Here is a 23,950-nt window from a genome sequence, read left to right as displayed (position 1 = left end):
CCGAGAATCCACTAAGTTCTTCTATGTTGTTGACTAGATTTGCTTTCACCATGAATCCAACTCCATACAGCCCGGGCGTCTCCCCTTTATAATGTAGTACGTATTTGCCATGGTTTTCTATACCTTCTCCAAATCTGCGCATTTCGCTAATACCTATAATATCCCACTTTAACTCTTCTATTGCCAGCTCTAGTTCTTGGAGTTTTTCAGGTGTTCTAAGAGATCGACAGTTAATAGTTGCTATGTGGATGTCATTTACTTTGTTTTTCATGTTAGTGTTATTTTTCATGTTAGTGTTATTTTTTTCCTTTAGAGGGTCGTGGTCATTTTTCCCCACGATGACCAGTCGGCTTGGGGAAGTATTTTGTTTTGTTATTTTATGTTGGTTCATGTTGAGCTGTTTATTTTTCCGTTTACCGACAGTTAATTGTTATTCTTTGTTAGTTGTTGTCTTAGCGGGAAAAGACGAAAGAGAATTAGCTCTAATCCTCATTACGTCGAAAGCATTTGGTCTATTGTTAATCGGCGGCATTAGAGTTTGTTGTTTCCTTGGTTGAGCATTGTTTTGTGGGGATGATGATGTTTCTCTTTTGCGCTTTTCCTTATTTATGTTAGTATTTTTTTCTTTTACTACTAGTTTGTCAAATTTCAGGTACGCGATATTTCCCTTTTCTCTCTCCTCTTTTAGCTGCGCCTGCAACGTTTTCCTTTTCTCTATTACTTCCTTTGTGTAGTCTTCTGTAACATATACATTTTTGAAGTTTTTCTTCTTTCCCATAACTTCATTCTTCTTCCATTCGCTCGTAAAGGAAATCAGAATTGGTCTTGGTTTTCCAGAAGACTTTCCCTTTCCTAGACGATATATTTTGTTTATCTCATGTTCTTGTAATTGTATGTCAAGGTCAGTTTTGAAAATATGTATTGTATTTTGTATTAATTCTTGTGTAGACCTTTCGCCTTCATTTACTCCAAACATTATCAAATTGTTTTGCTTCTTTCCTCTTTTTAAACTTTCTACTTCCTTTTCGAGATTTTCTACTTTTATTTTTAAGTTTCTATTTTCTGTTATAATAGGTTGAAGTTTTTCGTCTAATCTCTCCATTATATTATTTGTTATCGAATCTTTCAATTCTATTGTTTGGTTCAAGATTTCATTCTTCATTTTATCAAACAATAGTTGAAACTGATCCTCCATTCTTGTAAACTAAATCTGCGTGTTATGGAACGTAATTAGTGGTAGTTTTTATTTACTTGCTCTGGCAACACTAGTTAGCTGTTACTGTGACAAGTGTCAATGTCATTGATCTTTTGTCTATGCTCAATATGATTGGTGAATTTCTAACCTCTAATTATCACTTTTTGGAGATACTTTTGTTGAAATTCAAGAACTTACGTGATATTGTGTGAAATCGGTAGTTCCACTACACGGACGACACTTCGATTTGTGTTTTGTGACGTCGCAGTCTCAAGAACAGTGTACGAAATTATTTTTTAGCACTCAATATTACGGAGCTACACAATTACGATGCTTACAGTATGACAGCCGGAAACGGTATAAGTGAACGGATTATGAGGATTTTATTGGACTATGGAACTGTAGAATTAGGATACGTACTGTTATAAGTTATAACCATCGACAAATACGAAAAAAAAATATTCCACCTTTTTCGTTCAGAAATTTAGATAATTTGCCTTGCTTTTCGATTTAATGAGTAATCAAGATTTCTGTCGGTATGTGTATTTACTTTTAAATTAAAGAACATATTTTTCATCTTACTTTTACACCTTCATAAACAGTTTATTAGTTATTTATTTATCAATAAGGAAAACTTGACAGGCACATCAGCAATACAAGATATGTACAAAAAATATAGAAGTGTCCTTAAATTGTTTCACAGATAAGATTTGTTTTAAAGTAGTTTATAACACAACTAAAAAGAAAACGAAAACAATAATAGTAGTACACAGAAGACAAAACACTAGCAACATCTTTAATTATTTAAACTTTAATAAAACAATCGTCTCGTTGATTAATTCGTAGCAACACCAAAGCGATTAGGATCAAACATTCATGCTTTTACATTTTAAGTTTTTTATTAATGGGAGGAAATCTAGAGTCTGCCAATTCTAAATGTATTTTTCATTTTAAGTGCTTAGAATGCTACGGTTCATATGGTACATATTTGACCAGATTAAGAAGCGCAGAAATCAATTTTAGGCTAATTTAATTAATTTTTAATTATTTTTGTTATTTCCATGTAGGTTAAGAAAATTGTAAATACTGTATATTGGATTGTTATGTTTAGTTACTTGAATAAATGAAAGACAATAATTATTCTCATTATATACTGTTATAAATGGAATCTATTAATGTTTATTTAAAACATTCAAATATACAGTACCTATTTACAATATTCTTAACTTACATAGTAATAATAATTAAAAAATGGATAAATAGAAAATTCAAACGAATTTAAAAAGTTTGGTCCGGTGGTCGTGTACCTTTAATACTTGCAACATTTCCTCTCATTATTGCCTTACTCATTCGTTAAGTGAAATCACCAGTTCTGGGGTGACCGGTACTACCAAGTGCCAACTTAAATCTTTAATTAGCGTCTGTTCACTGGACGCTTATAAAAACGTTTAAACGCAAATGTGTTGAAATATGTATCTATTTATTTACCACTCGTATGCCATTAATGTTACGCTATCGCTGAAGGAATTGGTTCAACGAAAATATTTCTGTAAGATACTTTCTTGAACGTTTCAATACCTGTATATTTTTATTATAAGAAAAGCAATATTGCGCCATATGTTTAAAAGGTAATATTAAAAGTCGTGATTTATGCTCGGAAACTTTTTAATATTTATGGGCGCGCAATAAATTCTTCGCGTCGTTTTCGTGGGGAAGGGTTTATTATTTCCTTGTTGGGGGAGAATCAACAAGTTTCAAGTTGTTTTTACTCAGATACGCGTATTTTGATTTGAAATTATAATGCCAATATTACACGAAAACTTGGGGCGCGATGGTTGTAAATAATATATGAAACCTTTAGACTAATACTATGAAGAGAGCAGTGTCGGTCTAGCTTGAGCGTATGCCTCTGAAGTTTGTGCGTTCGAATCACGGCTGTGCACAAATTAATGAATATGTATTCTGTACGTAATAAATAGTTTATTTGCAAAGAACGTGGTACATACATTCAAATGGATTAATTAAAAAAAAATCCCACAGTCAGCCATATATAGATTTAGGCATGGAAATGTCATATTAATTATCATAACGTCTTAATAATAAGAACGGTTAAGTTATTTGTAACACACTAAAAAGGAAGTCATTGTGAGGCCACCAACATACACTAGATACAAAAGTCGACACGGCGTATGTCAGGCACAGAAGATCACCTACTTGCCTATTTAGAAAACACATAATCATGAAACAGGTACAGCAATCTGAGGCAATTGCTTGTCGCGCCACTGTTTGACACTACACTCAACAAGACTAATTAGAAAACATATTTGATACCTATTTTAGGATGTTAGCCATATACGTATGGCTTACCAGGCGATAATGTAATATTTATGTAGATAGATAAAAATGTGTTTTCATTCTACCACTACCACTGTATTGTGTGTCTGGGCACCAGCCTACCTACAGCAGACCTAAGATCTGTTTTAGAACCAAAACATTTAATTATTTTCAAATGAAGTACAATGCTTCTTGGCTTATACATTAATAGCATTCCTCGCATCGAAAACACCAGTGGTAATCGTATTTGTTATATTCGTCCTTTTTGAAGTTATACTTCTTTAGGCGCGTTATGAAAAATTGATGAGAGTGAAATTTTACGATGCGCGCGCACCGTGACACAAAATTAACAGAATGAAGTTGCCCACGGAAGATGCTACGACATTGGACATAATTTAAAAACAACATTCGAATAATAATATAATTTATGTTACACTTAATGTAAGAGAATAATAATAAATATTTATTTATTAAATTTTTCAAATGTAAACTGAACTTTATTGACTATAATTACTCCTTTTCCAGTCTTCGATTATTTAATTGTAATTAATTATTTGCATGCAATCAAAAACTATATTTAATAATGCCAAAGAAGTATAACTTCTTACGCGCGTACATAAGTACACGCACCCTTTTTTTTGTAACCGCGAAATTATCGGTTCAGTAGTTTCGAAGATTTGCGTGTAGCACTCGTGGGTTATTAAAAAGAAATGTGTTCTTTACCTATTTAATCATTAATTCTTTTTGGTTATTTATTACATGAAAACGTGGTTTTATAGTTAATCTACGAATCGAAACAATATTATAGTTGTACGTAATCAAAAGGCAAATTCAAATTAAGACTAAGATCATTATTCAAGTTCCCTCTACAAAATCAATTTATCATGACATGTGCCGGTTTCAGAATAGCCAGAAGCTTCAGCATTCCATTACATTTCCGTCTGTGGGTGACTTTCAATCGTTATTAGCTAACAAAGGGAAGGATTAAGATGGGAGATATCTTAGGGAGATATTAGAGATGCCGACTCGCTATTGTTTTTGAATCTTGAATTGATCTGACATATTTATCAAATGCCCGAATACTAATACGATTTGGTTTTTTGAATTTAGAATATGGACGTTAGATTCCTATAGCTATGTGGTTGCTTTATATAGTCAGTATAATAAATAATAGTTTAAAAAAACTAAAAAACACGCTTTTAAAGCACATCATACTAAAAAGTGAAAAATAATTCCTAATTTAGGCTGAAAATGGTAATGAACAAAAATACTGGTATTATTGTGAAAAAGCGTGAGGCGCTCTGTGCCATATTTTTCGTCTATCGAGCAACCCACGCTTTTTAACAATAATATTAATGTGCTTTAAAAGCGTGTTTTTTAGTTTTTTTAAACTATTATTTATTTTTTTCATTTTTTTTTTCGGATTATTGCATTGTCATCGATCTTTGACAGGTGCGCAAAGTTTGAATTAAATCTGTCCGTTAAAAGTGGGTCAAAATCGAGTCCGAACGAGTTGGTTACATACATACATACAGGTAAAGCTTATAGAAAGCGTGTAAAAATGTTGATTGTTAAAATACCTTGTATACTTTATTTTGATTTTGTCTAAATGTAAGCAATACATTGGCTATATTTTATTTAAAGTTTTATAAGGCTATCCGTCTTTAGGTTGCAAGTTGTATGACTATTGAATTAATAGCGTACTTATTTGAAATTACGTATCACAATGCTCATATTAATGACAGTGCATTAAAAACTTGTCCGTTTCATGTTCTCTCAAACACTTGTGTATTGTTTCAGGGGTGACAAGTGGGTACATTAATTCAAACTACTATTGCTTCTAACTTTCTGAATAGTGAATTATCATTATATATTCATTTGTAAAGTTATGGAACTATAACTATAGTAACATTTATATTTGTCCAACGTTATGGTCTAATTTTGCGTAACAGATTTTGATTATCTACTGATGAACCGGTCAATTTCGTATTGCCTACATATATTTGAGTCAAAACTTAATGCAACATTTTTAAAACAGACCAAAGAGAACGAATCTCAAACTACAGCTATAAAACACAAATTTCTGAAGCCATCAGGTGACAATTGTTTATTTTTAAAAAGAAAATAACATCAAATATTTGCCAGCCAGGAACAGTTTTTATTGGAAAATTCAATTGTTGTTTTAATATTTATTTTTACCTATTACTTATGTTTCCCATCGTTTACTATTTCCCTAATCTTCCACAAATATTTCAAAATCATAATAAGCCAAATCGGCCCAACAATTCTCGAGTTATAGTGAGACAAATGAAAAGCAATTCTTGTTCATATACAGATATTTCAAATTAAGTAAACCAAAGTATTGCCTTTATTCAAAACATTCCATTTTTAAATTATTCAAACTTTTTGCCGCGAAGGTTTTAATTCATTCTGTATTCACTGTTGACTGACACGGTCCGTGTGTACTAGCATACATATAGTATGCTGTATAGTGAAGCCATGTCCACACATCGTCGGGATAAACAATGGCTTCCAGACTCGGTCCCAGTCGCTATTGTCACGGGTTCTGCTAGGTTTCATTGTAGTGTTTTGGGGTACCTTTTTAATTTTATAAAGCTTGATTAATTCTAGTTTTAAAAGTCTTGCGATTTGTTATTTCAATATTAGAAACACTCTTTACGCTTTTCATAAAAAAATATGGACAGTATTTTGAACTTATGATACAAACTTAATAATATAAATCAATTCTTAATTCGTGACTTTTAGATCTGAATTAAGTTTGGAAAGACTATCTCGTACTAGTGGCTTAAGCGTGCGATTTTCATCCCTTAGATCGTGTGAGATTTTGTATGTGTGTAAGGAGGCAATTCACACAAAAATCGATGATGTGTCAGACACAGAAGGGTCACCTAGTTGTGTATATAATAAAAATTATTAGAGAAACGGATGCAAACCGAGGCCAAGATTCATATATAGGTTGTAGCACCACTGGAATATTATTATGGCTGTATCAAAAGTAATCTTTTTTTTAAAAAATTAAATAGACAGCCAGTAAGAGTAAGTCTACAGTATCCCAATAGTTCGAATTAGTTCAAAAATTTGTTGAATTCCTATTTTAAATATTTACTATTTAATGACCGGTATTTTTTGTTATTACAACACTGGAAATTTAATTACATTACTACAAAATCTTTTAAATTAAGGTTTGGTATAATCTGTGAATATCGCATGCAATTCCCGAGCAGACATGTTAAACGTTAAGTGTCAGGGCAAACACAAGATTTAATTTAGTCCTCGTCATGTTTGTATATCACATTTGTAGGACTTAACCAAAGTCTGCGGGATTTCATTTAGGAGGTTTATATGTACAATAAATCAATGTCAAACCAAACTTGGGAGATAGGGCACAGGTAATACCAGAAAATAAATATAAAATTCTGTCACGTTATTTATATAGATATTTATTGCCATTCAGAACAAAATTACCTATGCCTATTAGGAAAAAAACAAAGGTTGTAGCGCCACTGGTTTTTCTGTAAGTGGTAATATGTTGGTAAGTGACACAAAAATTGGCGCAAAATTCGAAAACGGGAAATAAAATATCCTTTTTTTTTGCAAGTACGAACACAATTTTTTTTTTAACATATTTTCCGGGGCTGCCACTATCTGCCCCGGACTTCTGCTTGACTTTGATTTATAGAACACCTGTATATAATTAGCTGATAAATAGGGCTTTGTTCGCGAGAACATATTTTTAACCTAACGGGTCAATAACTCACCAATTTTTATTTTCCCCTTTTCGAATCTATGACGAATGAACAACTTCATAGCAAAACAAATATATAAAAATGATCTAAAGTTTTATAAAGCCTGTCAAACATTCAGGGTGGTAATGGCTATTTTAAAATGCGTCACTCTTCGAGACGTTTTTGTTACTTTATTTCTTTGCGAAGACAACGGAAAAGAATCATAAAAAAATTCTTAGCTAGGTTTACAAAATCGGGGTTGTAAAAAATGGGGTAAAAAATATTGCCTAATTAAACAAGCTTAAGTAAAACTAACCTTAAGTATCACGTCTCATAGCTGTTTTTCATTATCTATAAAATTCTCGTCTCACAATGCTTGTAACCATACCTAAAACGACTAGACCGATTTTGATGAAATTTTTTGTGTATTCGGTGGTTTTGAGAATAGGCTGTAATTTTTTGTACTTCTAAGCGATAATGGTGGTCCAGCCCAATTGTTTAATTTTTTTCAACAATTATTTTAATGTTATGTCTTTTTTTATATACACTCGTTAATTTTAACCAACAATAATAGTAATCCAGTGGCACTACAAACCTATTATATATGGTACTTTAGGACTCAAGACATGCCGGTTTCCTCACGATGTTTTCTTTCACCGTTAGAGCGTGTGTTAAATGCGCACATAGAAAGTCACTGTGCCTAGACTTTGTCCAGAGGATGACCACATTACAGTCACACGCTTAAGCCATAGTGACTAGACCAACACTGCTCCGGCTTCTATCAACACCCAATTTTAATAGCGACGATATTACTATAGTAATTTTTATATGGCAACACAACAATATTTACTGTCATCTAATAATGAATACAATTTTTTATTGTAGCAACATTTTAAATATACTCAAACTCAAAATTATTCATATAGGTAAACAACTACACTTATGAACATCGTTAAATTGATTCTTAATTTACATTTCCTACCAGTTCGCAAGTCAAGGGCGTAGAGCGGGCGAGAAGAACTGGCAAGAAACTATCCGCCAATATTTTTAACAGACTACATCTACAATAAATTAAATAGGCTGCTTATCATCTTCCCGCTCATCGCCCATAAAAAACGCATTTTCGTGTTTGCGGTGATGTTGGTTATTTCGACTATGTGTTTGCGTGTTGTTCCCACGAGAATGTAAGTACGTGGTGCTCCTATTTCATCATGTCTCCTGCTGATAGAGGACAAGTCTTTGTATTTATTTTATTATTATTTATTACTTAAGATGTCATGAGGAACATGGTGTAATGGTTGCAGCTCCTTACAAACGTTGTGTAAAAAAAAACTTGGAGGGTGGCGGAGAGTTTATTGCCAGTTCTTCTCTTCCGTTCTACGTCCTTGATTTGAGAACTGGCAGTAAATGTAAAATTAGAAGCATTAATATGTATTTCTTTACTGACGAGTCATAAGTGTACATTACGTTTGATTAAATGATTTTTTACTTTACTTTACTTTCACAAGTTGATTCATACACATACACTTACTTATTCACTCACACGCACCCACACAGACATCGTAACATGCGTCGCGTATGCTTAAAAATTTTGAGAGGAATTTGTTTTAATAAATCTTTCTTTGTTTGAAGAGACAGGTATTTTTTAATAAATAATAATAAAAACTTTATTCGTGACAAATAGGTTGGGACAAAATTCATCTATCGCTAGTCCCCACCCTAGGGACTCCCCGTGTTATGGGTATCTAGATAACAATTATTTTTTACTTAGAAGTTTCGATATCGTACACATTGTACTGCAATTAGATCTGGCAGCTACCTCGGACAAAGAATTAGTCTAGCAATTCAAAGGGGGAACGCTGCCAGTATCTTCGGAACCTTGCCTAAAGGGACTCCTTTTAATGATATATTTTAGTTTATGTTAAGTTTAGTTACTTATTTCAATGTATATTGTACTGCATATGTATTTATAATGAATGGAAACTTATTTGGAATGGTTTATTCTAAACCCTTGTTGTATTCTAAACCATTTCACGTACATGCAGTATTTGGTATGTTTTGCATCGCTCTGAGGGAGTATCGAGTTATCGTGATGGAATGGTACAAGCAAATTCACTCAGAGCTTCGTTTCGCGTTTCGTCTGTGATTTTGCTATTTCACCGACTTTAATAAAGGAGGTTCTCTATACATCTTTTTCGTAACGATTACGTGAAGACCGTAACATTTATTGGTTTGTTGGTATATGAACAATACTACATTTTTATTACTTAAAAATCAAAATGTCAAAATTAAAAAAACATATATTTTAATAGCGTAATAGATAAAAGAATAACTATAAGATTCAATTGAAATTCTAGTGAAATTATTCAACTGTAAAAAATTAATTGCCGTGACTATAATATATGTACATCGAAATTTGTAACATAATTTAGAAATGAATAAATAGAATATTAAAACAAATTTAAAAAGTATGGTCCCCGTGATTTTTTTACTTACTGTAATGCTTTATATTTGTGTGCTGGTAATAAATATTAAGAAATATATGTAATATTTTCTGTAAATTTGAAAATGGCGTCCTTTAACTGCCTAGAATCGCTGTACTTAAGGATCCTTTGTTGACTCATTTCCCTAATGGAGCCTGCCTCTGTCCATTTAGAAGATGAAAGGTATTTAAAAACTTTGAATGAATAACATATACCACATAATAGTTCTTTCAAAACTGTTAATAAATGTAAGGAAAACATAATATATTTTCCTATACAAACTCTTGTCTATATTGTATTTTATATAAACTCTTTTGTAATGTTGTCTTTGCCGTCTGATCGACGATGTTTAATTTATGTCACTTGACATAATATATGTAAGATATTTTAATTTTTTCATCATATTATTTTACTTTATAAAACCTAGAATATAGGATTTAAATGTTGTTTCTTTTGTATTCACAGAGAAACGCAGTTGCGCCTTATTTATTCCCAGTATAAGCGATTGATACTATTATATATATAGGCAGGTGTGTATAAACTCAAACAATTTCCCCAAGAATCGAACGCAGGACTAGATTTTCGACAGTACCACAGTATCTACAGTTAACGTAATACTTTTAATACATTACGAACAAAACGTTCTACATCAATTTAGTCGAAATTTAATGCAAAAAGAAAATCGTGTAATTTTAAAACCATTACAGCGCTACGCCGTAGGTACCTGCTACGAGGCTACGACACAAAGACCGCGTCGGCTGAATACTGAAACACTAACTGCAAAATGGATAAATAATGGATGTGGCACTTTACAATTATGTTATGTGAAAATGACGCAAACAATTTGCATTACCCGTTTCAGTTATGAAAAAAACGGGCCGTGGGAAATGAGTCACTTAGCGTTTGCAAAAGGATTAAAAGCTTTGTTCATAAAAATAAATGAAGTAATGCGTCTTTGCTGCGAGAATAAAAATTACTTTAGTTAAATGTATATAGGAAAAAGTTAATTGGTGCAGTCTATTTAAACTATTAAAAATCTTTTGCTCTATATAAATTAGAACTAATTATTGATTTTAAATTATTTTCAAAAAACACAATCTGTCCTAACATTAAAAATAAATTAAAGAAAAGGTCCCTGTGGCAGTGTACCTTTAACACTGGTAGCATTTCATCGCTGTATTGCGATGTCTTATTCGTTGACCGAGAAAAGCACCAGCTCTAGGGTCACCGGTACTATCTACCAGGCGCCAACTTATAACTTTAATCAGAGCCTGTGCACTTGAACCCCACGGCCCAAGACTCTCTAAAGGAACAAAATCGAACTTGATTAGGAAAACAAGATAAAAAATTACATAAAATTTTTTAAAAAATATTAACTATCTACTACGTATAGGCACTATATTTTAAACAACAATAATACTTTTATTTTAGGCGTATATTAATAACACTAAAGGTTTATTTCAATTATAATATAAATAAAATATTTATAGCTAGAGAAGTGTGTTGGCCTAGTACTCATACCAGAGGCAGTGTGTTCGAATCACGGCTGTGCACAGAATTTTCTTTCTATGAGCGCAATTCGCACTTACTACGATGAAGAAACTTCGATGACACGTGTCAGATAGAAGGCTGATCGCCATTGTATTATTATTTTATTAATTCAAGCGTAGCCAATAATGGAACAGATTCAATTATTCAATTTGTGAATATTATTCAGTGTTTATACATCCTTGTACGTTACTTTGATGGAACATAGACGACAGTTTGCCTTTGTATAGAGATACGATAACGCTTTTATTAGGCACCGCGCCGCCGCACAAAATAAAATAAAAGTAGGACGCGCGAATCTACCTTGTAAAGCATTGAGGTAGCATTGTGTAGCTAAAAGGTTTTTACTGTATTTTTTATATTCATCATAATACTGGAATATGAAGTCTAAAAGCCGTACTCAGACTCGTTATTTAAGAGTCAAAGGTTAATAATAATTTTAATACGTCTAGACCTAATCGAACGCTAAAAATGTGTAAAGAATGTTTGTAACTCGCGTTTGTATAGCTATGTATAATTTTGGTGGCGTTATAGACATCTGAGTCAAATGAAAGCGTATATTATATGTTTATTCGTATACAGCCTTGCGATTCTGTAACTCACTTTCTGATAAGGAGGGAGCTTGTAGATTATTGTTTATCAGAATGCCAAATCGTAAAATGACTGCTTTACGATTGATTTGAGCGCGACCGCCGCTGCGAAAACCGCTGTGAGAGTTCGAAAAGTGAGTTACAGAATCGCAAGGCAGTAGAGAAAGAATAGCCAACAGTTCCAAATTAAAAGGGTGGATCGGCCAGTCTAACCACTGACTGGCCTCAGGTCGAGAAGTTGTATCAATTTATATTTGTTAGAGTTATGACGTCATCGCGGTGTTGTAAGCAGATTATAGGTATCGCTGCATATAGATAAAATAATAAAACCAGAGGCGCTGCTATCTTTTTACATCTGGGCCTGAGGTTTCTGTTTCATGATAAAAAAAAAAAGATCATTTGTCAATCTTATAGGCAAGTTGGTAAAGCCTCCTGTGCCTGACACGCGGCGTCCACTTTTTGGATTTAAGGCAAGCCGGTTTCCTCGCGATGTTTTCCTTCACCGTTCGAGCGAATGTTAAATGCGCACATAGACAGAAAGTCCATTGCTGCACAGCCGGGGCTCGAACCTACGACCTCAGGGATGAGAGTCCCGCGCTGAAGTCACTAGGCCAACACTGCTACATATAGATAACCTCACAAAATTTAAATAATTATGTTTCTCCCTAGGAACCGAATGCCAGCCAAAATAGTGCGAATGATAGATATTAAATTAATTAGTCATTTTAATTGGTTTTCTATTGCGGATTAAGTTAACATAGTTTCCGTAATATATAAATTCTTTTATATCTATAAATTCATCGTTAGGCGGAATTAAGCATTCCGCCAAATTATAAAGGGTGTATTAATTAATTAGAAGCCATAACTTGTTAGTGCGTCTTTGATTAAGGCGACGTCTTTGCGAGATTACCAAAGTATACATAATTAAGAGATTTGTTTGCTCAGCGTATTATCATACAACGTTAATCAAATTAATATGAATTGTTACAACAAATACTATATATATATGTATACTTTTATTTGAAAATGATTATAATATAATCAACATAAATCAAAATGAATCGCTAAATATGTTGCTGAGCGCAAAACTCGAACGATTGGATCAATTAGAGTAATTATTTTATTTATTGATTAACATCAGATGAGTCAGGAGACTTTTGCGAAAGCGAAACGAAGTTCGCGGGACATCTAATTATAAATATTAATTGATATGTCGTAAAATTATTTTTTATTTAGCAAAATTATCGTATCGTATTTTCCTTAATAACGTTCAGAATAACTCATTTTACCCAATCATTCATTCGAGCATCATTACATTCGTTCATTCATTCTGGTGTTATTCCTAATCGCACTCGAGATCTGTTAAGGAAATTGGCTGAAGCATTTTCCCCGCAACGATAGGATCTATCAGATTTAATGAAGCATACACGTTTTTCGTATATATTTATTAATTTATTTACACTTGGAAGAAGTATTTTGTTATGAGTACAATTAAAGTAATTAAAGAAAAAGGAGGGCAACTGGCGGCCTTATCGCTTTCGGGCGATCTCTTTAAGGGACTGTGAGAAAAAAAAATTAAAAAAGGTGAGCGCAAGAACTGCAACATTACATAATATACAAGTTTTTTTTTTTTTTTTTTTTTTTTTTTTTCTTAGAAGTAAAACTCATTTATTAATATTAAAATACACTTTGGTAGTAACTATAGACACATAAAACTAATAATAAAATAATATACATTGAAATAAATAACTAAACTTAACATAAACTAAAATATATTATTAAAAGGAGTCCCTTTAGGCAAGGTTCCGAAGATACTGGCAGCGTACCCCCTTTGAATTGCTAGACTAACTGCCAGATCTTCGGTCTCCTGTGATGTCGACTAACCTTTTTGAAATTTCTTTAAAAAGCCTTAAAGCGCTAGGACCCCACGGACCAAGGGTCTCGACACCGAATGGGACAAAATCATATTCTGAGCCCAGACCCCTGTATTTGCATGCTTTATTTTTTTCAGCCGCTTCACAAGCCGCACCAGCTCTGTAGTTGGTTCCATGTAGATGGGAAGGGGCCAGCGTGTCTGAACAGGTTGCATCCCATACCAGTACCCGACCCATCTTCCATGGAATCAAACTCATACCGTCCGGTCTCTTGCCATCGTCCCTTGCAATACCACTCGGCTCAAGTAGACTTGGCACGTTGACGGTGGCAAGGGAACGGCGTATGATATCGTTAAGTGCGGCATGTCTCGAGAAGCGGCCTGCACTTTTTTGGCATGACAGGCCGTGATGTCCTAACTTGTCGACATCACTGCCACAGGGACATATATGAGGAGCGCAGACCGGAACCCCAAGCCGTAGACAGGTTGCGATTCGAAGCGTGTCAGGCTCAAGAAAAGTTCCTGTATTTGACGATGGGTAAGCGTGAAGCCAGTAGCCGGCCTCATGCGTACCCACGGCCAAAAGCCTAGCACGCGCCGAACCTGTACTACAACTCAAAAGATCGTCAAAAGTCAGTTTGCAGTGTATGTCATCCCAGCTCCTCTGTGAATTTAGAGATAATGGAAAATTTTGACCTGGGCATGCAATCAAGAAAGCGTTTCTAGCTTCTTCCAAGCCAGCAATCTCAAAGTTTGAAGGGGAAGCCCTTAAAATTTTACTTATGAGATTTGCTGAACTATGGACAGAAGATAGAAAGGCTGGCAAAGCGACACTGGAAATTTTGCGAATCCCTAAACCACCATAACGGATGGGTAGGGAAGTTTGGGTCCAAGATTGCTCGTTCAGCTGCATATTAAGAAGTGATTCTAAGGTAATTTTGATTAAGTCGTCTAATGGTGTTAAAAGATCTGGGTGATTCCAAAAGGAGCAGCAACGGAGCACATACGTAAATTTTGGGAGGAAAAGACAGAATTTTAAGATGCAAAGTGCATAATGTGGACTAATTTCAAGGAGACGGTCAGCAGAATTTTGAAATTTAGTAATTGAAGTATGAATATAATCAGAAATAGATTCATTAAAAATTGGAGAACCTAAAAGGTAAAGGGAATTCCTGTTAACTATTTTAATATTTGGAGCCAAAATTTGAAATTTTTTTTTTACATCATTTAAATTTAAGTCGCAGTTATTTATGAAAAGTTCGCATTTGTTAAAATTAAGCTCCAAACCAATGGCTTCAAATTTATTTTTGATTAAAAGAAGGTCCGAAAACACAGTATCCACATCACCTCCTAGGGTTCCGTCGTCCAAATACCAAACATTGAAATTAGAATTTAGATTTTTGATTATCGGATTTATAGCCAAACTAAAAATTGCAGGCCCAAGGGGATCACCCTGTTGACAACCTACTTCCGAGGAAAGTTCATTAGAACGATATAACAATTTAGTTGGATCAGCGTAACTGAGAAGAAGATAATTGTATATTTCCGGTATATGTTGTTTTATTTCAGTCAGCAGGGTATCCCTATTTACCGAATTAAATGCATTTTTCACATCAATTTTGAGCAACACGTCTGGCTGTCCGTGACTTAGGAAAGAGCGTAGGGCATGGACGGCTGCCTCACACCCTCCTTTCACACCGAAGCCTAACTGTACAGGTTCAAATTCTGAATTTAATTTTGGTAAAATATGTCGAACAGCAATTTTGGAAGCCAGACGTCTTAGTGTTGAACCAACAGCAATTGGTCTCACCCCTCCGTCCTTTTTAGTGAGGGCAATGAGGTTCGCGCCGAAAAGAATGGGAACAATTTCTGTATTGACATCCCCGGAATACATAAAATTTATTAATTTTGTGATCGAGTTAATAAGTTGCTCGCCTGCATCACCCACAGAATGCGATGTTAAATCTTTCAAATGTTGGGGTGAGATTCCATCCAAGCCTGCAGCCGAACCTGGTTTAAAAGATAAAATTGCATCAGTTACATCTTTGTTTCGAATTTTAAGGCATGCTTGTCCTGCTGTTGGTGGGTCGAGAAAATATGGGTTTACTGGAGCTGGGGGATGTTTTGTCCGTAATGCCTCAAGGGTGTCAGGGGTATCTGGCGATAGCACGTCATTGGAGAACAAAAGGCGAGCGGCACCTTTAAGATCTCCGTCACAAATTTTGTTCTCGATGAGTTTTTTGCGATTAAAAGGGGCATCATGTTTAATTAGAGGTGCGGGAGAAGGTGAGGAACTTACAGCACAGTTATTCTTTATCTTTTGTGTCAGGGATAAATTCGGTTCATCAGTTTTTATTATATGTAGTGTACTGTATGAAAATAAAAATAGGTTCTGCCAGTCTTGAGTACAATTGCTTAAATAACATTTCTGGATTAATTTTGACAAATGTGTAGCAACAGTTATTCGAGCTCCTCGAGGGATTCTTTTAACAATGGGTAAACTATTTTTCAAATGGCTAAGTAATGTATGGAAAGAAGTTGGAGCGTTGGCTACAAAAGTAGGCGCACTCGGAATAATGGGAAGGATTTCTAAAAGTGAACTGGTCTGGCTAATACAGTTCCTGTGTGTTTTAGTAATGTGTATTTTAAGGCCTTTCAAAGATTTGAAAGACTTGTTGCAAAATGTACATGAATGGGACGCGTTCGACGTGCCATCACAAGATAGGGTCACGGTCTGCATTCACAACAGTTAAGTACTTACATAAAAAAAAATAAACAATAACTTAAAACAAATTTAAAAACACAAAAAAAAAAAAAATTACTTAAAACAAATTTAAAAACACAAAAAAGTTACTTAAAAAGGACACTGATAACAAAAAATAGGTCAAAGTCAAAAATAAAAATGAATGCTGCTGGTTTTGGATACAAAACGCATTCGTCGTTTCGTCACAGGATGGACTTGCAATTGGACGTTGCCTTAGCAACCGCGTAGCTAATAAAATAAAAAGCAAAATAAAGAGCACAAACACAAGCAAAAGCGGGAGCACAGAGAAAAACAGAAGAGTTCAGGTTTAGGAGGAAGCAATGCTCGTCTGGCCACTATTCATTGGTCCATTTCACAAACTTTGCACAACACAAATTTTTCCCATCTCATGTTTTTTTGTAATTTAAATTTTTATTGAATTTGTTTACTTCCATGCAATATATGTTTACTTCCATGCAATTTCGCAAGTCAATTTTTCAATATACAAGTTAGACATAAATAATGGAACAAAGCAAAGCATTTATAAACACAAAAAAATTGTCGAAAAGTCGAAGAATAATAATAAAAATTGGATGACAATTACGTTTTTGCGTAAAAAGTAATTAAAAACAAATCAATTTTCCGATAATCATAAACGGTAAAAAAAATTCACAAACAAAAGAACATCGAGCGTCGATATAAGCAACTCTTACGATAGTATTTTCTCGTTAAACAGTATTTGCAATATATTACGCAAATGATAAGACGCCAGAATCTAAAACCTTCAGACAATTGTAACTTCAAGCTATAAATCATAATGTTTCAACCGTCTGTCTGGTAAGTACACTCAGTCAGATAATCGGGTACGTTTAAAAGCTGTCACCGGCTTAGCCCCCCTCGCGAAGGGGGTTGTGGGGGCACTTCACGTGCGTTTTGACGCGATTATCATACCCCGACGGTATCTGAGCGCAATATTGTTTGCAGGGATGGGATGTATGAATGAATTGAAGAGGTATTTTAAGATTTTGAGAATTAATTATTAAACTATACTCTATTATCTACTGTTCTATCTGAAATAGTGACGTCACTATTAATAAAATGTGTAATTTATTAGCAAGATGTACATTTACAGAACTCATAATAAAACTTAATAATATACTAGTGGATCCGACAGACGTTGTCCTTTACACACGTCTTACGTACAAAAGGTGTCTAATAATGTAAATCTTTCTGGACTGCACTCGAACACAGAAAAAAAATTATTAGTTTAATTACGAACAAATGCACAGAAGATTTATATATATACCAGATTATTTGAAGTATAGATCAATAACCTAGATACCGACTGCACCGCCATCTGCAGGGCTGATTTGTGAATCTAAACCAATCCGAGCGCCACCCAAACGCATACAAAAAAATCATTCATATATATACAGTCAAAACCGTTTATAACGACATCGTTTACAACGACCTATCGGTTATTACAACCAGATTGTACGGTCCCGTCCGAATCCCTAGTAAACTATTCAGTAAACAAACCGCTTATAACAACATCGGATACAGCGATATATCGCTTACAACGACGAAATTTTATCGATATTAATCGGCTATAACGACCAACCGCTTCTTGTCTCAGCAAAACAAAACAATCCAAACGATTTTAAATCTTATTTAGAGGCGTTGAATGAATATTTAGGCATATTATAACCTACGCACTTTATCCCAACGAACACTTTCAGCCAACAACGATTTCCGAGGCTCTTAAAAAAATTTGTTGCCTTTAACGAACAGTTTGATACTGGTGATACTCATACCTTGAGGCGTATGAAACGTAAAATGCAAAAAATATTTGAGACTGGGCTAAAAAAAACAGACCAAAATGACTGATTACTTTTGTACCTAATTATTTCGTAATAAATATTTTTGTTTCTTTTTGACTCGTTTACATATTATAATATTAACATACCATATTATAACCCATACCTACCTATTCTAGATAGATAACTATGATAATATAACTTGTATGTATTGTACATACATATGAACTATACTTGTGTATATATAATATATGACATTGCTTATAACGACTATCGGATATAACGTCGGCAACTATACGGTCCCTTCAATGTCGTTATAACCGGTTTTGACTGTATATATATAAGTAATTTATTGATGACATAAATAATTAGTGAAGTTTTTTAAGTATTAATTAAAATGTATTGTAATAAAAAACGCACGCAATTTCTAAACCAATGAAAAAGACCCTCTCTCTCTCGGGACTCAGTAATTCGGTTCGTATAGCTCTAGCCTCTTCCAAAATTCGTAGCTCCCATTATTCTCAACCACCCAGCCGCGAGCGACGTTTTTGAATCTGCTTCCTTTGTGACGGTTTTAATATGGAAATTAACGTTCGCTGCCGTGTGACAGGACACCTCCACAATTATTTATCCGTAAAAAGCTTTATCCCCTGGAAATAAAGTTCCAAATATGGTAATTTCAGACGAAAATCGTTCAAATCTCCGTATTAAATCAGTTAATTCAATCTCTTATATCTCTCGTATTTAATTGAATATTTCTAAGGAATAACACACATTTGGATGACAGCTTTGTAGAATCGATATTCGCGATTCGTGCTCCATTAAACTTTAAATAATCGGCAAATAAACAATTATTAGGGTTTAATAAGAATCTAATCGCTCTGAAGATGTATCCAGCTTAAATAAATATATAAATATAGTCTATAAATACTAATATTTTCACGCATTAAATAACAATAAAATAAATTATGACAGTGATAAGACTAAGTTCCTGACTAAAAGACTGAGAAAATGTATTTATATATATAAGTAATCTAACAGCAACACATATACATATTATAAAAAGAAAACACTTAGACAATATACAAAGCCAAAACAGATTACATTTTAAAACATTGTGAAACATAATCAAATAAGTACATCAATACATAACAAATAGAAAACTGAAATTAAACAACAGAAAAGAATTAATTAAAAAGAATGAAGAATAAAGAGAAAGAAGAAGAATGAATTAAAAGAAAAAAAGAAATTTTATTGAATTTTGACGTATAAGTCTGAGTCTCTTATATATGTGTAATGTGTATATCTCTTATACGTAAATGTAAAGCGTATTATTTGCAAAATACCAAAATCACTATAAAATAATAATAATAATAAATCATTAGTCACTGGATACATTTACAATGTTTCATTGATTCTAGTAGACAATTAACAAACGTAATATTAACACATTTGTTTTTTATTGAGGGTGGAACATATTTGCTCATCGTCGCGTACGTAAGATTTCATCACGCTTCCACTGTTTGAATAGATACATTGTACTCCCCTACTTCCCCGCAACTCCCCATCGCCCACCCTATTGTCATACAAATCCGATATTGTATCGTTTTCACTTGAAAATCGTTCAATGATATGGTAATGTGACATTTAATTCCTATTTGAGGGTTTATTAGTATGTATGTGTGCAATCTTTGTAACCTCACACGCGGAAGAGGGGTGTTATGTTGGATACCGTCGATAGAGGCTTTCTATCACAGTATAGGTTAGAATTTAGATGTACAAAATCGATCTTGGTAATACCTAAGGAGTTGAGACTCTTAGGCCGTATTCATGTGCACAGATGCGAATTAAAGATTTATGTTGACGCCTCGTAGACAGTATCCCAGCGCTGGTGCTTTCCTCACTCCACGAATAAGTACCGCAACACAGCGAGCAAATGCTACATTGAAGGTACACTACCACAAGAACCAAACATTTTAGTTAGTTATCAATTTATCCATGTTTAATTATTATCATAACAATGTAGATTAAGAACTTACATCTAATATATAAAATTCTCGTGTCGCGGTGTTTGTGGTTAAACTCCTCCGAAACGGCTTGACCGATTCTCATGAAATTTTGTGTGCATATAGGGTATAACTGAGAATCGGACAACATCTATTTTTCATCCCCCTAAATGTTAAGGGTAGTCCACCCCTAACTTTTTTTTAAATTTTTAAATAAATGTTTTTATCTTTATTTTTTTATAAAAATACATACAACCACTAATTTTCACCCCTCTACGCTCAACCCCTATTTTTTATTATACATGATATACATGGCAAAACGACGTTTGCCAGGTCAGCTAGTAATTAGTATAAAATATATTATTTAATAATGAAGACACAAGCCAATTTATTAGAAATTATATCTGTCTGTATAAGAATAGGTTGTCACATCTTTCATATACATTGCAAGAATAAAATAAAAAGTAGTTTATACAATATATATAAGAAAGATAGTTGTTATAGATAAAGGCGTATATTTTCGGTAGTGCTGTCACACGTTCACTTTTATTCAAATCGGGGTTTGAATTAAAAATAAAGAAGCAGCTGAATCCGAGCCTCGATACGGATGTATGACATTCATCGGAATATTGGCAATAAAACGCCATCGAGCTGAAAAATCGATGTCGACAGACGAATGAGTACTATATACATTAATATATCAATGAATCTGACTAGATATTGAAATATAGATACGCCTATAGTATATAATTTAAAAAAGAATCCATCTTACGCAGAACACAATCTTTCAACGTTAATTAATGTTAAAATGTACGTTACTTACACATTAAGTACTTTTGTAGTTATTTTGGGCAGTATTGGCCTAGTGACTTAAGCGTGCAAGTTGCGACCCTCATTCCTAAAGTCCTGCGTTCGAATCACGGCTGTGCACCAATGGAATTTTCTTTTATATTCGCAATTAGTACTTGCTCCTACGGTGAAGGCAAATAAAAAAACTATGTTTTACGCACAAAAGACTAGATACTTTACCTATATAAATATATCTACACAATAAAATAAAATCAATACAAATAGAGAAGAATTTATGAATCGCTCTATGTATTTAGGTACAGTTAACATTTATTATGTGTTTTTTTTTACAGATATGAGTTCAGTTCAAGAAGAGAAGCTTCCAGATGGAACTCAGAAGACCCATGTCCGGGAGCTTCGCAACACAGAGTTGGTATCGCGACTGTTGGCTGCAACACCACCATATCTCTACAGTGCTCTCCCCTTGCAACCTCATGCTTTCTTCTTCAGTGAAATGCTTCGATCCTTTGTCAACGCTCGCCAAGGTTGTCGACCACCGCACTATCACCGCCGTTTTAAGCGCAGATCTCATAAATACTTTGCTGAAAATGAAAACGACTGGAGACGCGATTGGGCAAAACAGGAGGAAGAAAAGAAAGAAGAAACAAGACCAGAAGTTCCCCTAGAACTAACTGTGGATAAGCAACCCAGGATTTGTGATCCGTTGCCTAGAATCCTTTCACCTAAACCTGAGCCGCCAAAGTCGAGTGAGAGTCCTGGACCGCCTGGACGTCAATCAACATTCGTCGATGTGGGTACAGAAGAGCTACCAAAACCATCTCCATGCATCCCAAGGAATATCGAACAATCTGTCCCCCAACCTAACCTGATCCTCCCACCACCACCTCCCATGTGGTATCCCCCAATTTATAACCCCCAATTCGGCGTAGACCCTCTTAATTTTTTCATTGATTTACGCGTATCAGGACATATATATGATAGAAAGAGAGCTGTGGAAGATCCTAATACTTCTGAAACTCGAGCAGAGGAGCCGCTAGAAAAACGATTGGGCAAAGATTTTGGGCAGAGACCTAGACATTTATCAGCTTTTTCTGTACCGGTGCGCGGTGCGAATGCTGAGGAGTATTTTGAGAGGAACGGTGGGTTCAATAAAACTGGTGCTTCATATGTTATGAAGAATTTAAAACGCGTCTATGATGGTCTGCATAATCACGAACATAGAGAAGCTAAAGTTAGCAAAAATGACGAAAAAAATTCGGATGTTGACGATGAACAAACTTTAACAGATTAAAAAGTCTACCTTTTCAATTTTATTGTATATCGTGAGATGTAAATAATAATAGTTATATTATCAATTTAAAATTCTAGTCGTCATTTATAAATCTCCTTTTTTCATCTACATGCCATATTAATGTAAAGTTTACTTGTTAAATACTAGTTTAGGTCTCTGTATACTGAATAGTTTAAAATCTTATAACATTCAATTTGTTCAGATTTGAGTCAGTCCTAAGAATTTGAAAAAAATGTTTCTAATTAATAATGTGATATATGTACATACTTTCCAAGACAAAAATCTCTAAGACGTAAACACTTGACGTAAACACGTAACGGCCGCAGGCACCCTTGTATCCTCTACTGTACTGTACTTCTCTGTATGTACTCTGATGGTATATAATAAATAATTGTCACGTATAAATACTTATATAGTAAGCTATACCAATTGTATAGATTACAATAATAACCGGTCTTAAATGTATTTTATAAAATATTAACCCTAGTAGTGAGTTTCTAAAGATTACTGAGTATTAATTACGTTTTTTTTCTGTGTCTATATGCTGTGTATATTGTTCTCAGTTTAAGTAATGCTATGCTAATGATTTAATAATTATATTCCTGTTAAACAATTTGTTTTATTTTTTTCCTCTTATACAAACTATTTATCCACAGGCTGACGTTTCTTGTACAATCTAATTCTTGTCAACGAAAAAACCACTTCATTTGTTTCATTCAATGCTGATGAATAGTTAAAAATATGACTTTGAAGCCAGCAGCTAAAAATTACGCGTTAGTAAGCTCGACCTGATTCCGATTTTCACATTCAATCACAATTTCAATAGTTAACCTAAATCTAAAGCTAAATTCTGACTGTCCTTGTATCAATACAGCTGAAGAGTCGGTATTACATGTCCTGACTGTATGTCCAATGTATGGCTACGTCAGGTACAACACTGAACCAATTATGGGAGTGATAATGACAGAGACAAACTTCAAAGGAATAACGTAAGAGACATCTTTCTAAAATTTGCTGTAAAAAAAAAAAATAATACAAAAAATTGTTAACAGAAATAGGTAGTACGTGATCGTTACTGCAAATGCTATTTTGGTAATGATAATATCTATACTCACATAAGTTCCTCAATACGGGGAATTAGCTAAAGAAAATATACATTATACATGTATAAAAAAAATAAAAAAACCTATTGTAATGTGCCATTTGCATTTCGAATTGTTTAACATGGACGAAAAGATTGAAGATCCAATGCTGTATCAATTATTGTCATTACTAGGTAAGATCATTCATGTGATATGGAAATGTAGTTGATTTTATTCATTTATTGTTAATCTTAATAATAAATAAGTTTTTTATTTTATAGCAAAAAATCCCTCCTCCTAACCAAACCTACCAAACCACTACATCATGAGATACACAGATTGAACATCTCACAGAAAAAGTGAAGGAAAACATCGTGAGGAAATCGGCTTGCCTTAGTCTAAGGCGCGTGTCAGGCACATGAGGCTGATTAT

The 23,950-nt window shown here is 33.9% G+C and overlaps 1 protein-coding gene across 1 annotated transcript in view; it reads left to right on the top strand.

Moving 5' to 3' along the window:
- Positions 1-22,468, top strand: part of LOC125050139 — a 32,702-nt gene extending 10,234 nt beyond the window's left edge. Inside the window, exon 2 of the mRNA XM_047649766.1 lies at positions 21,478-22,468. Coding sequence (XP_047505722.1) covers positions 21,480-22,436 — 957 coding nt within the window. The 5' untranslated portion in view covers positions 21,478-21,479 and the 3' untranslated portion in view covers positions 22,437-22,468. The remainder of the gene's footprint in view (positions 1-21,477) is intronic.
- The last annotated feature ends 1,482 nt before the right edge of the window (positions 22,469-23,950 follow it).

Source organism: Pieris napi, chromosome 6, assembly GCF_905475465.1.
Source record: "Pieris napi chromosome 6, ilPieNapi1.2, whole genome shotgun sequence".
Classification (NCBI taxonomy): Eukaryota; Metazoa; Arthropoda; class Insecta; order Lepidoptera; family Pieridae; genus Pieris; species Pieris napi.
This window is presented reverse-complemented; position numbering and strand designations above follow the sequence as displayed.